We start from the raw sequence: 13,706 nt of genomic DNA, 5'->3' as shown, positions 1-13,706 counted from the left end.
CCACCACTATCCGATCGCTATCTTGTCATCCGATGGGATTTCCAGCGACAAAGCGGTCCCTGTGTTTGCAAATCTCCCGGTCGCGTATGCGGCAGGATGGATCATTTGGCGCGTTTAACATTTTGAGAATAACTTTAGCGATGCTCGATTAATCCACGAATGTCTACGACTCTAGTCTTTTTCTACTTTTCTCAGCTTCTCCAAGTTTCTATTCGTCTCTTCCTATCTTACAATCTTTCCCTAGATCTTCTTGTATTTTCCAATCTCTACCGCGAATTATTTATGATACAATAAGTTTTCCTAACGTCGAGACCCATCTAACCAGCTTCTTTGCATTAAAAGTGGTAAATTTTCTCAACTTTATTAAAATTCTTGAGACTGTTTCTAAGAAATTTTGCAACAATATTTATAATGACACAAGTGTAGGTTGAACAAATAAAACTGGAAATCGTCAGACTATTTTTATGGAACAATGGGGCTTGAATACACTTTGCGGAACTTCCTGAGGGGTTGAAGACCTCGATCTTCCAATTATACGGCGCGTGGAAGTTGGTACGGCCACAAAAGGTGGTTCGCCGCAAATGTAATTAAGTAGCCGTGACGTATTTGGTAACATCTCGATCGTTCAAAGCGGGGTTTATCGTTGCGCTGGAGATAATCCGATGCGCAATCACTTTGCCAAAGGGAGACGAGACCGGTGGGAGGAAATTTTGATCGCGAACAATGCCGTCACTGTCATCCCGTCACGAGGGTTAATCATTCAACTTTGAATCGCGGCGATGAACACGTTTCCCGCTCCTATATTCGCCTACGTCGATCGCTCGAGTACTTAGCCGACTGGAATAGAACCTGCACTATAACATCTCTATTTGCCTCTCAATTATTCAACTTAAACAAACCCAATTGCCTTGAAATTAAAAATGTAACTCCAACCCATTAAGAACCGCGTATTACATATGTACAATGTCCACGATCAATTAAATGTAATAACAGTTAATCGTCGACGGATTAATTTATCTCGTCTGCAGAAAAAATCGCACTCCACAAACTACGATCACCGTGTTTACCAAAAGTATTTAAGGAAGACGCGCGTATGGGGGCACAACGCAACCAGGTCTGCACGGTCACCTAACGTGCACACGTGACTAAGGCGGACGTGCATACGCGGCGTTTGCTTCTTTTCGCATCGCCGACGAAACGATCGCGGGAATGTAATCGCCTCTTTGATTTCAGGTGCGAGCAAACACAGGTGTGGCTGCGCGCGGTGCGCTCTCAAAGGGGGTGAAACGATCGAAGCTGGTTACCGTAGATGCTATCTGCGTCTCTGAACCAGCGATCGCAGATTGGGAAATTGGGTGTGAACGTTTGATGCTTTAAATGGCAAGCATACATCTTTCGAGCATCGATTTCTTTGGCATTGCGCGATCAATTTCTTCTCGTTACGTCCACGAAAGTGGATGTTGCGTTAAATTCGAATAACTAATTAGAACGAAAAATTCGGTCAATAGAAATGAAGGTTTCCACATCCACGCATGCTGTCAACACCCACGAAAGGCTCTTCCACGACACACACCCTCATCATCGTCGCCAACACCTTCGTCGTGCACCCTACCAGGCTGAACCAGCGAGCGAAGAATGTCGCGGCGCAAGGAACTCCTCCAGCTTGCTGGAAACGTTACAGTTCCGTGGAATCGTGCGTTGCCGTCGAAAGGGAGAAGGCGGGGTCCGGTTTTCTACGGGGTCCTGCGTAAATACCATGGGCCCAATCGGCTGGAAGTGTAAGCCAATACCCAGGGTGTGCGCTCGGCGTGCTCCGAGCTCTTCTGCACGGCCCTCCCCCCTCCCAACCCTTTTCATACACCCTCTCCCCATTCTTCTGCTTCCCCCTGTCCCCGACAAACTTTCTCACCCCTCTCTTCCGCTTTTTTTCTTCTACAATTACTTATTATTTGCGAAGCATTTAGGAACTATCGAGTAGATTTCAGACACCAATAGTCTGATTCGGATACTCTTGATGCTAACTCGTGTCAACAAGGTTTTATAGGTGGAGTTTTAATGCTAGTTTCATCCGTTTGGATTTTAAACATCACAGAAATTATTGGAGTGACAAGTCAAGAGATTATTCCGTAAGTAATTCATTGGTTCTCTTTTTTTCTCCATTGGTTTGGAGGCTGAGTGTCATCGTTCGTTCAGCTATGATGGCTCAAAGATTCTTCACGGAGATTGCTCATGACACAGCTCCAAATTTGCCATTCTTTTGTAATTTTGTTCACATCCACGTATCATAGTTACGTTTGCAACAATTCCATTGCACATGCAAACAAATTTCTGGCTAAAAGATAATTCAACACGCTGGGATATGATTCCTCTGTTGCAATAATTATCGCAGCAATGACGATGACGATAGGAGTGCCAGTGTTTCTGTCTCTTCTCTTTCTTCCAAAAGGTCGAATCTCGATGGAAATGTCTAAAAAATGGCGGGTAGTTCGATCCGTAACATACGACGGTCCTAACCGTGGCCAGTGGCACACGATCGACGATAGAACGCTACGTAGCGTGCGGTCGACTTCCTCTTCCTGTGTCCACGTCGGAACTACGTAGTCAGGTGTCCAGCACGACGATTATGTCGGGACATCCGATAGTCGGATGCGCCAGAGCTCGTGAGAGGCGACGTTTCCAGCCGCTTTTTCAAATTTCGAACGATCCGTGCAACGGTCTTTTTCTCTTGCTCCGGAAGTTCGATTCCAGTTACGAACTAAGAGATCTTCTCGTTTATCTTTTGCAGAACATTCACACATTGCACTTTTGTAATTTCCATCACCACTTTGAAAATCTACTGTAAGATTTGTGGTTTCATGAAAGTTTTATGTAAATCGTATGGCAATCGCGATGAATTGTTATTAAGTCAAGTAACAATTACTTATCTAAAGAACAGAATATTGTGCGAACGATTTATTCTAATTTCGAAAATTGAGGGCGGTTTTTAATCAATTGTTTTCGTTAATATCGTAATAAAGATATTGAAAGAGAGAAGGCAAATAGAATTTCCCTGGTTTTTGCAAGAAATGAATCTAAGACAGGAGAAAATGTGCATAAACTACTTGTAATCATGCACCCAGAGTCGTTAAATAACGTGCTCAGATGTGTCAAACGGAACGTCCGTAACAATTTAATAACGATATCGAAAGGCTTCGTATTTAAACTCGATCTTGACACCGGTATCGCGTTACGCGAATTTAATGTCCAAATATTTGTATCGCTAAACGCATACACATAATTAAACCGCAGGTTTCACACTCACGGTATCCGGATCTGGAGAGCCCGCTGAACTTCTCGCAAGAATAGGGCAACAATCTCAACGAGCCGCATAAAGTAAGAAACCCTGCGAAGGACCGGCGTAAAAACTTCAAGTCGAAAGATGAAGTTCGGAAATTCGCGTGGAACTTGTTGAAGAAACAAGATAATCTAACGTTAAACAATATCGAAGTTATTTAGCCAATTCCTTTCTTGTTACCATAAAAGATTTGAGTTAGTTTATCGATGATAGAACAAAGAACAAGATTTTTACATACAGAATTATGGAATTGTTTAATATCTTTTCTTGAACTTTTCAATGTCAGTAGATGGTGTTTCTTATTTTGCCCAATGAAAATTATTCCCTCTTATACTACTTTATTTAAGAAATCTTCTTCCTATCTGCACTTCTTCTTTCCTCTCTGACACTTTTCTGCATACGCACTCCATGCATTCTCCTTCTACACTTTTCACATTCAATATCTTCGCATACATTATTCCTTCTCTTAACTGAAATTCGTTACTCCTTTCCACATCTTCCTCAACTCCTTCTTCCCCCTATTAGTCGCCTCTTACGACAAGCAGGGGATACTGTGGGTGTATTCTGATCCCCACCGCACAGGGATACAAATTATCACAAAATTATCTTAATAAACTGAGATAATTACATTCGAGTGTGCGGTCACGATCAAATTTTTCCCCTACTTCAAATTTCAAAACTACCCCTCCACCCATCGCACCCTCCAAAATGAATCTTCAACCACCTATTCAAACCTGAAAACTCCAAAACGAAAGACTGCAAGCTAAACAATATCGAAAACCGTGAAGGAAAGGGAGAAAGAAAAGCTCGAGGGCGAGAAGAGCGTCGAAAGCGACGAAGCGACGAGGTCCGCAAGCGGGAGGCGCGGTCGCAAAGAGGGTGGCTGACGGCGAGGCGCGGCTCGCAAGTGGAATAGGTAGTAGCGTCGGAGCGTTTCGCAGCCGGGCTCACCGTTCACTGGTCAATAATCCACGAAAGGGAAGGCATTACAAGCCAGTGATCTCGAGGGTATCGGGGCCACTCGTCTGCGAGGCAGGACCACCGTGATCGGCGTGGTAATGGTATCTGAAGAAAATAATATCCCACTTCCCCTACCCCGGTCCGCGTTGCGCCCAGACGAGCGGGAGGATATCGGTGTAGCCGAGGCGAGCCAGGCTCGGTACCGAGCTCCCCTGATCATGGATCACCGATCGCCGAACGAACGATTAGTATCCAGCGTCGTTGGCATCGACGACAACCGACCCGTGTATTCGAACGTCCTGCGCTCTTACACGCCCGTGGACATGGATATCGGCCCGAAACCGTGCCTCCTCCTCTTCCAAGCCACGGGCATTTTTCACGAGATACCAACGCGTCCTTTTCTGCTATGTTGTAACAGAGATGATACGGCTGGTGGTGATATTCTTGGTGCTCGTGCAGTTCCTTGTGCGTTGATTCGTGACTTGGGGTAAACGATGCCTCCTTTTCAGGGAAAATAGAATATGCTATTCTTCGAATTTTTGGTTTCCTTATTTTTTTTTTAGGGTATGTTCAGAGGTTTGAAGCATCGGTTATGTTGATGTTTGTGAGAGTTTGGAGAATTATATGGACTTCCTTAAGGAGAAGGAATTTTATTTAACTTTCTATAAGATAATATTAGAAATATTCAATAAATTTCGAGAAGAAGCTCGTTCCAAAGTTAGGAAATCCCTTGAACACAACTGAAGACGGTCTCCTAAATAACTAGAACCCTTGAATTAATAATACAGAGGACACAAAACACCCTGTTCGTACCCCAAAGGTACCACCTAATGATCAATCTTCTAATAAAAATCCACAAAATACAGAAGAAACTGTTCCACGTTCCAGCACCCCTCAACTTTTCCTCAATTACCCTCTTCTCAATTTCTTTTCCTCGAACCCTCGAACGTCGTTTCTAGACACGCGAGTACCATCCGGACGCAGAACGTCGGTTCGCATTTGACCACGGGCGAATGTTGAAAAGTCCTGCAAATCGTCTTAGCGAAACACCTTGCTGCGGGAGCGTGGACGGAAAGGTTAACGGTGGTTGGGGTAGGGGTAGACACACGTGGAAGAGGAGGACGCCAGGGCAGGCGGGACGGAGACAGACGAGGGGAGTGTGGAAAAAAGAGAGCGAAGAAAAGGCCGGCCCAACGATGGAGTGGGGTCGGAGGTAGTAGTCAGTGAGTAAGGGGTGAGAGTGGGTGATAGTAGGTGGTAGATCCCTAGTTAGTCAAGACACATTGACAGGCCATCGTGCAAGCATGCCAGCAGCACGCGGTGTCTACCCTGGTGCCTCCTCTTCAGGACTGACATAGCTGCACCACTCGGTGTACGATCTTGGGAGTAGGCCTCAGTGCGAGCGAGACTGACCTGTGGGCAGTTACTGAGTTAATTGCGATTATTCCTAGGCGATTAATTAACGTTGTCGGGGTTGGATCCATTTACGAGTGATTTGCAAGTGTTGTACCAGCAATTATGTCTGCTTTGTGCTTCAAGATCAGACTGAAAATTGCAGCGTGAGGGTATGGACGAGGTGAACGGTGGTTGAAGGGATTCAGCGGATAGTTCTGACGGAGTTAAGAACAAGGAGGAGTTCAGAAATGTTCGAGAAGAGGATAAGGAGTCTGTATAAGAACAGAAAGAAGAATATGATATACTGAGACGAATTGTGCGACGAGGATGGTTCGTGTGGGTTGAGTAAATAGTGTAAATTGAACCGAGTGATGCAGATGGTGTTAAATGGAAAGATTTTCGGCTATAAGTACACTTCTAGTGTTCCTTAATATACTGTGCGAGAAATAGATTAACGTTGTTCCTTAATTGGTAAGCGGAAGTTGGTCGAGGCGCGGCTGTCGAAGAAACTGGGCCGCCATTTTTTCGAAACCGTAGAAATGGATGAGAACGTGAATTTTGGTTGCCGTCTATGATTACTGGAGTCGTCGAACATGCAGAACGGTATCACGTGGGAAGATGCACATGGTTTTCAGGCTATGAATGAAAATATCTGGCAGATTTTCTGCAGAAGCCTTTAGAGGAAACCGGCAGGTCTTCCAAGCCATAAAGGTACTTCTATACGCTCGGTCCATATGCACGTGCATTTTCCTTTCAGCCATTCATAAAAAGTCATTCATGAAATTCGCTGATTTAGCTTTTCCATTTATTTAGTATTTTTCGTTTCTTAAATTTTCAGCAGTTTTCGCCGACTTATAAAAGTGATTCTACGGCTTCTTAACTAGTTCGTGGATCTAGAGTTGTGTTTTAACTTCTGATGAAAGTCGTTCACACTTCAGGGATGCTCGATGGGATACCATTAATGAAAAACTCGTGTTGGAATTTTAATACAACTGTGTAAACGTGTTTCAGAATATTTGGAAAGATATTCTTCTGATGATCGATAATTAACTACTTTGGTTCAGTAACTGTTTAGTAAACATTTATAAATTTTTATATAAAAACGTATTTTCTAAAAAATATATGGCAAGATAGCTATAATTTAGTATTCTATCATTTTCATTAGAAAACTCAGAGTTCTTTAGAAGAGCTTCCAGTTTTCAATAAACCACCCTTTAAACTTTCACGTATTTCACTATGATTCTTCACAAAATGATCACATTTTAACAAAACCTTCGAAAAATAATAAAATTACTACTACAAACAAAACTATATTCCACTGATCGAATATCTATAGATTCTACTGCACTCTAAATCAAATTCTTCCATTGTTGCACAAATCGTGCTCCCGCATTACAAAAAATACGAAAAGACACTATTACAATTCCCAAATTTTCTAATTGCACCGGTTCGTAAGTCGTACAAGGTTTCCTACTGTCTGCGTACAACTGAACCGTGCCTGCGTATTTTCCAAACTGATGAAAAAAGCAGGAATAACAAAGGCAGACGTTTTCGAGAGCGCGACGCGTCGAAAACGAAGGAAATTCTCGCGATCGAACCGGAAGTATCGCGAAAAATATTGATAAAGAAGTCGGTCATACTCACGGAGCAATGTGCGGTTGCCAGGGAGACCAGAGGGGCTGGACCACATCTCTACAGAGAGGAGGCAATCCGTCCGTGTATTTTGTCGAGAGGCGAGGGAAGGGGGTGTCTCTAAGGGCGGCTACGGCCAGAAATTTCGCAGAGATGGAGTTTCTGCAGAATCATCACACGGTGAACACCTCCGAACCGCCGTACACCCTTGGCACAGGTGAGCCGCAGTGTTCCTCCTTGAAGAAAAAAGTTTTTGGTTACCGTAATAGCGAGAGAGCGTAAAACGTAGAAGGACTTAAGGGGTGCAACATCATTTTATCTGGTTTACGTGATCTTAGAGACGCGTACGAACTAGTACAGTCTAATTTCTCGTTAGACTCGCGTGAATTACATTGCTATTCGAGTTTCAAGTAGCTAGATGCTCCTCTTGACTAATTTTATTGAAAATCGTAATTAGAAATTGAAAACTTGCCGGTGAGTTTCCTTGGGAGTAATTTCAGATTTTTTAGAGTACGCTTTGACATTGTTCTTTAATATACCTTAGCGTTACTTTGAATTCTGTCCTTCTTTTATATTCTAATCGTTATTTCTTTAATTTCTACGCTTTGCTTCTTATTTAATGAAAACTCAAAGAACATTTTAAGATAGCTACACGAGTTGCTTACAATTTACCATTATTTCTATGTTAGCTCAAAATTATGTTTGCAAAATGTAAAATTCATGAGAGATCAATTTTCGTTTAACAATTTTTATCAAAATAATACTGAAGGATACAGTTAACAAAAAAGTCATCCTAACACTGCTACGAGTCCTAAATATTTGTTTCACTTCAATATATTCTCGCTTTCTTTAGAGTTCGTTTCAATTCGAATAATTACAAACAGAACTGAGAATTTTTTAAAAAAGAATTTAACATTTCTCTCAACATACTTCTGGATTCGCAGGTTCGGTAGGAAGCATCGAGGCCACCATACCTTCCGGCCTCTGCACTGGGCCGTTGGAAGTGCTGTCCAGCGAGGACACCTTAACAGACAACCAGAACGAGGAGACTCTGGGCGCCCTGCAGGGCACCCTGCGCCTCCAGGATCTGCAGAACTCCCCGGAGGACATAGGTGGTGACCAAAGCCAACAGATTCAAAACAGCGGGCACAATCAAGTGGTCAGCGAATTCGGCGCCAGTTTCTGGGTCGACGACATGGCTGGCTTTCCATTACCGCCGCTGGACCTGGATCCTTTGCCTCCTGGTCTATTCAGCCCGTGCTCGGGTACCTACAAGTGAGTCCCAAATATGTCTCTTCGTGCTCTTCGTTTTACTTTTTACTTGAAATCGAATCGACTGATTGGAGGTTTCATTTATTTTTCGATATGCTAAGTTTTTTCTTCTTTCCCAAGGGCGGGTAGTTTCTGTTCATGGAGTTGAAGAATTAAGTTCATCTAACTGAGCATTTTCATTGTTTCTTTCAGCTCTTCTGAAATCTTTATGTTTGATATCTAGTTTTTTTCGAATTTGGAAGTAAAAGTATCCGTCTTTGTCTCTTTAATATTGCGATGGTTGAATGATTACTTTGTAGCGTTAGATTCATTGAACGTAACAAGTATTTTATATCTTTTTCCATACTTTTCTAAACTATACGCGTTTTAATAAAGCTTATTAGATGTTTTTTCTTTGTGGGGAAAATATCGTGTGTCGGTTGTAATTCTGTGATCTCTCTTTGGATTTAAAATAAATGAACGAAAGTAACAGGGAACAGAGATCATATTCGTTTAAAATACTTCGCTTACTTGGCATTCGATTCAGAGCCAGAGAAATCTGCTGCGTCCTGGGTCTGACTAGTGTCAGACGTTTCTACTTAAGACTGTGCGCTCGCGTATGCTACAATACTCACGATCTGCATTTATCAAGTAATTCTGATATTGCCTTCCGAAAGAGATCATTCAATGTGATACTAGGATTCTACCGTGCAAATTAGAAGGTGCAGCAAAAATATCTTCAACACTGTGTACACAACTAATTAAAATACGCTTTAATCCTCTGTTAAAAACTTCATAAGGCGAAACGGGAAAAGAAACATGAAGAAGCACGTGGCATGAAACTGACTGTAACGCTGTACTCGATGTACCTTGTAATTTTCAAGTGTCCTTGCAGTTGGGGTTGCAGCAGAGGTGAATGCGCGCCAAGAACGAGCAACGCGAACGGGGAAGGTGTTGCGGACGTGTTGCTATCGTTGAAACACGCGGTGGTCCATCCAGGAAGTCCAACCGGTGGATACTACTCCACTGGTGGACCGAGCCATCATTACTCCCAGGATTACACGCAAAATCTCGGACCACCTGTCCCACCTACACATTATACGTCCACTCCAGCCATGTCTGTGAACGTATCCATGAATATGACCATGAACATGAACATGCACACTGGGTAAGTGTCATTTGAAAATCGTACATCCGATACTTTCGACTTTTCATGTTTAGTTTACGTATGATTAAGATATTGGATTCGTATGGGTATCGTTAAGAAGTGCAATTGATTTCTAATGATACATTGAAATTTATGTGATTGAGCACTACTATTTGCTGAATGAATGTTTGCTAGAAACTGGTACTTTATTGGAAGCCATACGAATTGTAAGGCGAACCGATATCCTATTCGACTATTGTATTGGGAACATGGAAAGAGGTGAACTTTCTTTAATTATGCAGACTCGTCGCAGTGTTTCTATACTTAAATATCGGGGAATCTTTCTTATTCCGTCTCCCTCGAATCTTTGGAGGCTTTCTAAAAATTTATTAACAATTTTCTCGTTCGTATAAGAAAGATTCGAATAATTGCACCGTTTTATACGAAATTTATTTAAAATAATACGAGAGTGTTTATTACCTAATTGCTTCATGAATTATTTGAATATCTGCAAATTTGGTATTAAACTGTTCGAAATAATCAACCGCTAATTAGATAGAACAATGCGACAAATGCGTGTGCATAATAATAGCAATGATATTAAATGTTTAATTCATGTATACGAATCGAATATCAAAATTTCTACAGCTTCTGATACAATGAGATAATAACAGTGAATAAGTGAAAACTGTTAAATCGTGAAATAACTTACTATGCAACAATATTAGCTAAACAATTTTCTCTGCAATTGTGTGACTCTTCTCTCGTAACAAATTCCTTTCCGCGATATTGTGCATCCTCTAATCTTTATCAATTTACCTAAAATAAATTGAATACAAAATTAATTCTCAAAGATATTGGTACAACGCCAATTTCTAGCGAACTATATTTTTAAGACAAACCAAAAAGTATAAAACAATTTTTCCCAGCCCCCATACAGACACTCCCGAAAGTTTGTGATTACGAATGTTTGATAGCGTGGAATAAAATTCTTTAATGACTTAGATAAACTATTCATGCATCAATCATCCATTACACTGGCTCTACGTACAGTCACGAATTCCCAGGACGTTCTAAGCACAATTCATCCCCAGTGACTACATAACAAGATAACATATAAACCATAATTTCTCTGTATTAAACGCACGATACATGGGTACCACTTTCTCTCGTCTTACCATAACGAACAGCAGCGAATTTTTCAGAGGCGCGTCTACGAAACGTTCGGCCCTCGAAACAAGGCAATCCCCACGCCATTTTGCACCGGCGACGAGGGTGCGCGCACGCTTCAGGGGGTGGGCGCCGCCGTAAGGGTTGCGAGACCGTAGTCATCCGAAGTTTCACGGTTGTGTGCGTAGGTACGAGCAAAGTTATTCGTCGGCTTGGGGCGTGGAGCCCCTGTTAAGTCCCGCCCAGCCGTACAATGCCGTGGAGCAGCAGAGGGTGAATCAACCCCCGGCCAATAGCCTGATCAGCGCCAGCAACCATCCGCATTCCCATCCCCCGGCGCACGGCCATCCCAGGCTGCAACTGACGGGCGAGCATGCGCTCTGCATAGGCGCCACCGGAAACCCAGTCACGCCCGACGACAACGGGAGACCTAACCTCTGCAGAATCTGCGGCAAGTCGTACGCGCGGCCCAGCACCCTCAAGACGCACCTCAGAACGCACTCTGGGGAGAAACCGTTTAGGTTAGTGCCGGGACTGCCGCGCTGATCGCTCGATAATGGTTCGATCGATACAGAGGTTGGATCGCCTCGACTCTACCTACGCTCTTTCGATCCTGTAAAACGGGACTTATTACAGGGAATTTGTTAATGCACTTTTACGAAGGGATACGCATCAGATGGGAAGTTTATTGATTAGAAAATACCATAGAACAAGTTTAATTATCGTGACCGTATCGAAATTTGGAATACTGCGATACGCTTTGGTTCGCGGCGCGAGCGAGAAGTTTAAAATTTGGAAAATGTCAAAAGGATTAGAGTTGTAGTAAATTTTTATTTTGCGATATTGTTTGATAGGTTTTCCAAGTAGCGATGAAAAGATCTTTTTATTTGTTTTAGTTAACGTTATGAAATGATTCTTTTAAATGATCGAATGATAAATGCTCGCGAGAGCATCATTCCCATCGTTACTTTAGGTTAGGTTCGTTACTTCGACGATATCATAATTGATTCCTCGAAAATGATACGTACTCCATGTGAGATTAATTGTCCTTTTTTTGAAGTTCTAGATATACAATTGGTTCACAAATTCTTTAGACAAAAATACTTACAGTTTTCGTTTTTTTTCCCTATAAATCGTATTCGCAGTTGGGGTACTTAAACTTTAAAATGAACGTAGGACTACGAGAACCGATATAAATCTATTAATGCTATCTAATATCAGTACCAACTATTCGACGTAACACAATAATCTTAATACCAAAATTTCACGCTTCGTATGAAGAATAAGTAAATGTATATCGAACGTAATAAAGTTTTGCATTAGGGAAGTGATGTTCATTACGATCGTACTCGAACGACGTGTACAATTAGAGATCGATATATCGAAACGATCCTTCTATGAAATTGTAAAAATCAAATTTCTTCTCAATGCAATAATTTTCGCTAGTATTACTTCATATTTACAAAATATTCGAGAATTTACAGTATCTTCTTTTTCTTTCTTCTTTTTTTTAGGTGTCACGCGTGTTCGAAGGCATTTAGTCAAGCCGCGAATTTAACCGCCCACGCGAGAACTCATTCCGGAGAAAAACCTTTCCGATGTCCCGTGTGCGATCGAAGATTTTCGCAAAGCAGCTCCGTAACCACACACATGAGAACGCATTCGGGGGAACGTCCGTATAGGTGAGCGAGCGTTTATCTCATTATGTGAATTATTCGAATTAATTTCCCGTAACACGTGCCAGCACACACCGTTAAAACCGGTGGTTATCGTTACTTGGAAGCATATATCGTATTTATTTATTTATTTTTTTTTTGGCGCGCGCAAAGATATATAAAAATTTCACACGGACACTGATTATCGTACAAAATTATTAGCTGTGAATCTCGCCCGTGGATTATTACTTCCAGGTCGCGAACGATAGCCACGTTGAACACGTTACACTGTCGATCGATCGATTTACCTTTAAAACGGGAACCTGTATCGTATCTTTTTTCTCTGTTCCAGATGTCGATTCTGCAAGAAAGCATTCTCGGACAGTTCTACTTTAACCAAACATCTTCGTATTCATTCCGGCGAGAAACCGTACCAGTGTAAGCTGTGCTTGCTGAGGTTCAGCCAGAGCGGTAATCTCAACAGGCATATGAGAGTCCACGGCGGCTCTCTGACGTGACACAGCTCGATATCGATCATCGATAACAATCGCGTTCTACCGCGATGCTGTCGGATACCTGTGATTCAACTTGGCTCGAGTTTACCGGAGAGAATGTAAATTAAAGCGTGACCGTGCGACAGTCCTCGATACTCTTGATAAGAGTTCTGCATTCCTGACTGATAACGAATTTAGCAAAGCGTTCGGTACTACGAACACTTGGTCATATTTTAAGGGCTTACAACACTTGGATATTTTTTTAAACGATACACAAGACAATTAATAATCACAATATGTGTTATATTTGGCATTAGGAACTCATCAAGAATTCATTGTACATATATATATGTATACGTGCGTGCGGCATACATGTATATATGTACGTATGTATATCATTATCATTATCACCACCATCATCGTCGCCTGAATCGGAACATTAAATAAAAGAAAAAAAAAAAATAAAGAAATGGAAATCAAATCGTATCGGCACCGTTCCAATTTTAGAAACTATGCACCCGCGAAATTCTCTCTGATCGTTCCGTTGATAACGTCCATGAATCGTTTACAAATAGGTCAGGATAGGTTAACAGGGTATCGCATATTTAGACCTACAGCATCCACCACAGCACCGTTGATTATTGTACAAATATTGTATTTATTATAAT

At 42.0% G+C, this 13,706-nt stretch overlaps 1 protein-coding gene across 1 annotated transcript; it reads left to right on the top strand.

Moving 5' to 3' along the window:
- The first annotated feature begins 6,243 nt into the window (after positions 1 to 6,243).
- On the top strand, positions 6,244 to 13,493 carry LOC143430008 (uncharacterized). The gene is made up of 7 exons (XM_076905958.1): positions 6,244 to 6,400; positions 7,355 to 7,538; positions 8,266 to 8,596; positions 9,468 to 9,740; positions 11,078 to 11,410; positions 12,404 to 12,571; positions 12,897 to 13,493. Exons 1-7 carry the CDS (start codon positions 6,332 to 6,334, stop codon positions 13,060 to 13,062), a joined length of 1,524 nt encoding a protein of 507 aa, XP_076762073.1. The 5' UTR covers positions 6,244 to 6,331; the 3' UTR covers positions 13,063 to 13,493.
- Positions 13,494 to 13,706: the final 213 nt, after the last annotated feature.

The sequence above is a fragment of the Xylocopa sonorina genome, chromosome 12, assembly GCF_050948175.1.
Source record: "Xylocopa sonorina isolate GNS202 chromosome 12, iyXylSono1_principal, whole genome shotgun sequence".
NCBI classification, from domain to species: domain Eukaryota; kingdom Metazoa; phylum Arthropoda; class Insecta; order Hymenoptera; family Apidae; genus Xylocopa; species Xylocopa sonorina.
The sequence above is the reverse complement of the archived record's forward strand: the minus strand, read 5'-3'. Positions and strand labels throughout refer to the sequence as shown.

What these genes read in the sequence shown, in the direction of transcription:
- LOC143430008 (XM_076905958.1), top strand. Translation starts at nt 6,332, where the DNA reads ATGAAAATATCTGGCAGATTTTCTGCAGAAGCCTTTAGAGGAAACCGG. An exon ending in AGGTCTTCCAAGCCATAAAG is followed by an intron (nt 6,401 to 7,354) that starts GTACTTCTATAC and finishes TGCGGTTGCCAG; the next exon opens with GGAGACCAGAGGGGCTGGAC. An exon ending in CCGTGCTCGGGTACCTACAA is followed by an intron (nt 8,597 to 9,467) that starts GTGAGTCCCAAA and finishes GTGTCCTTGCAG; the next exon opens with TTGGGGTTGCAGCAGAGGTG.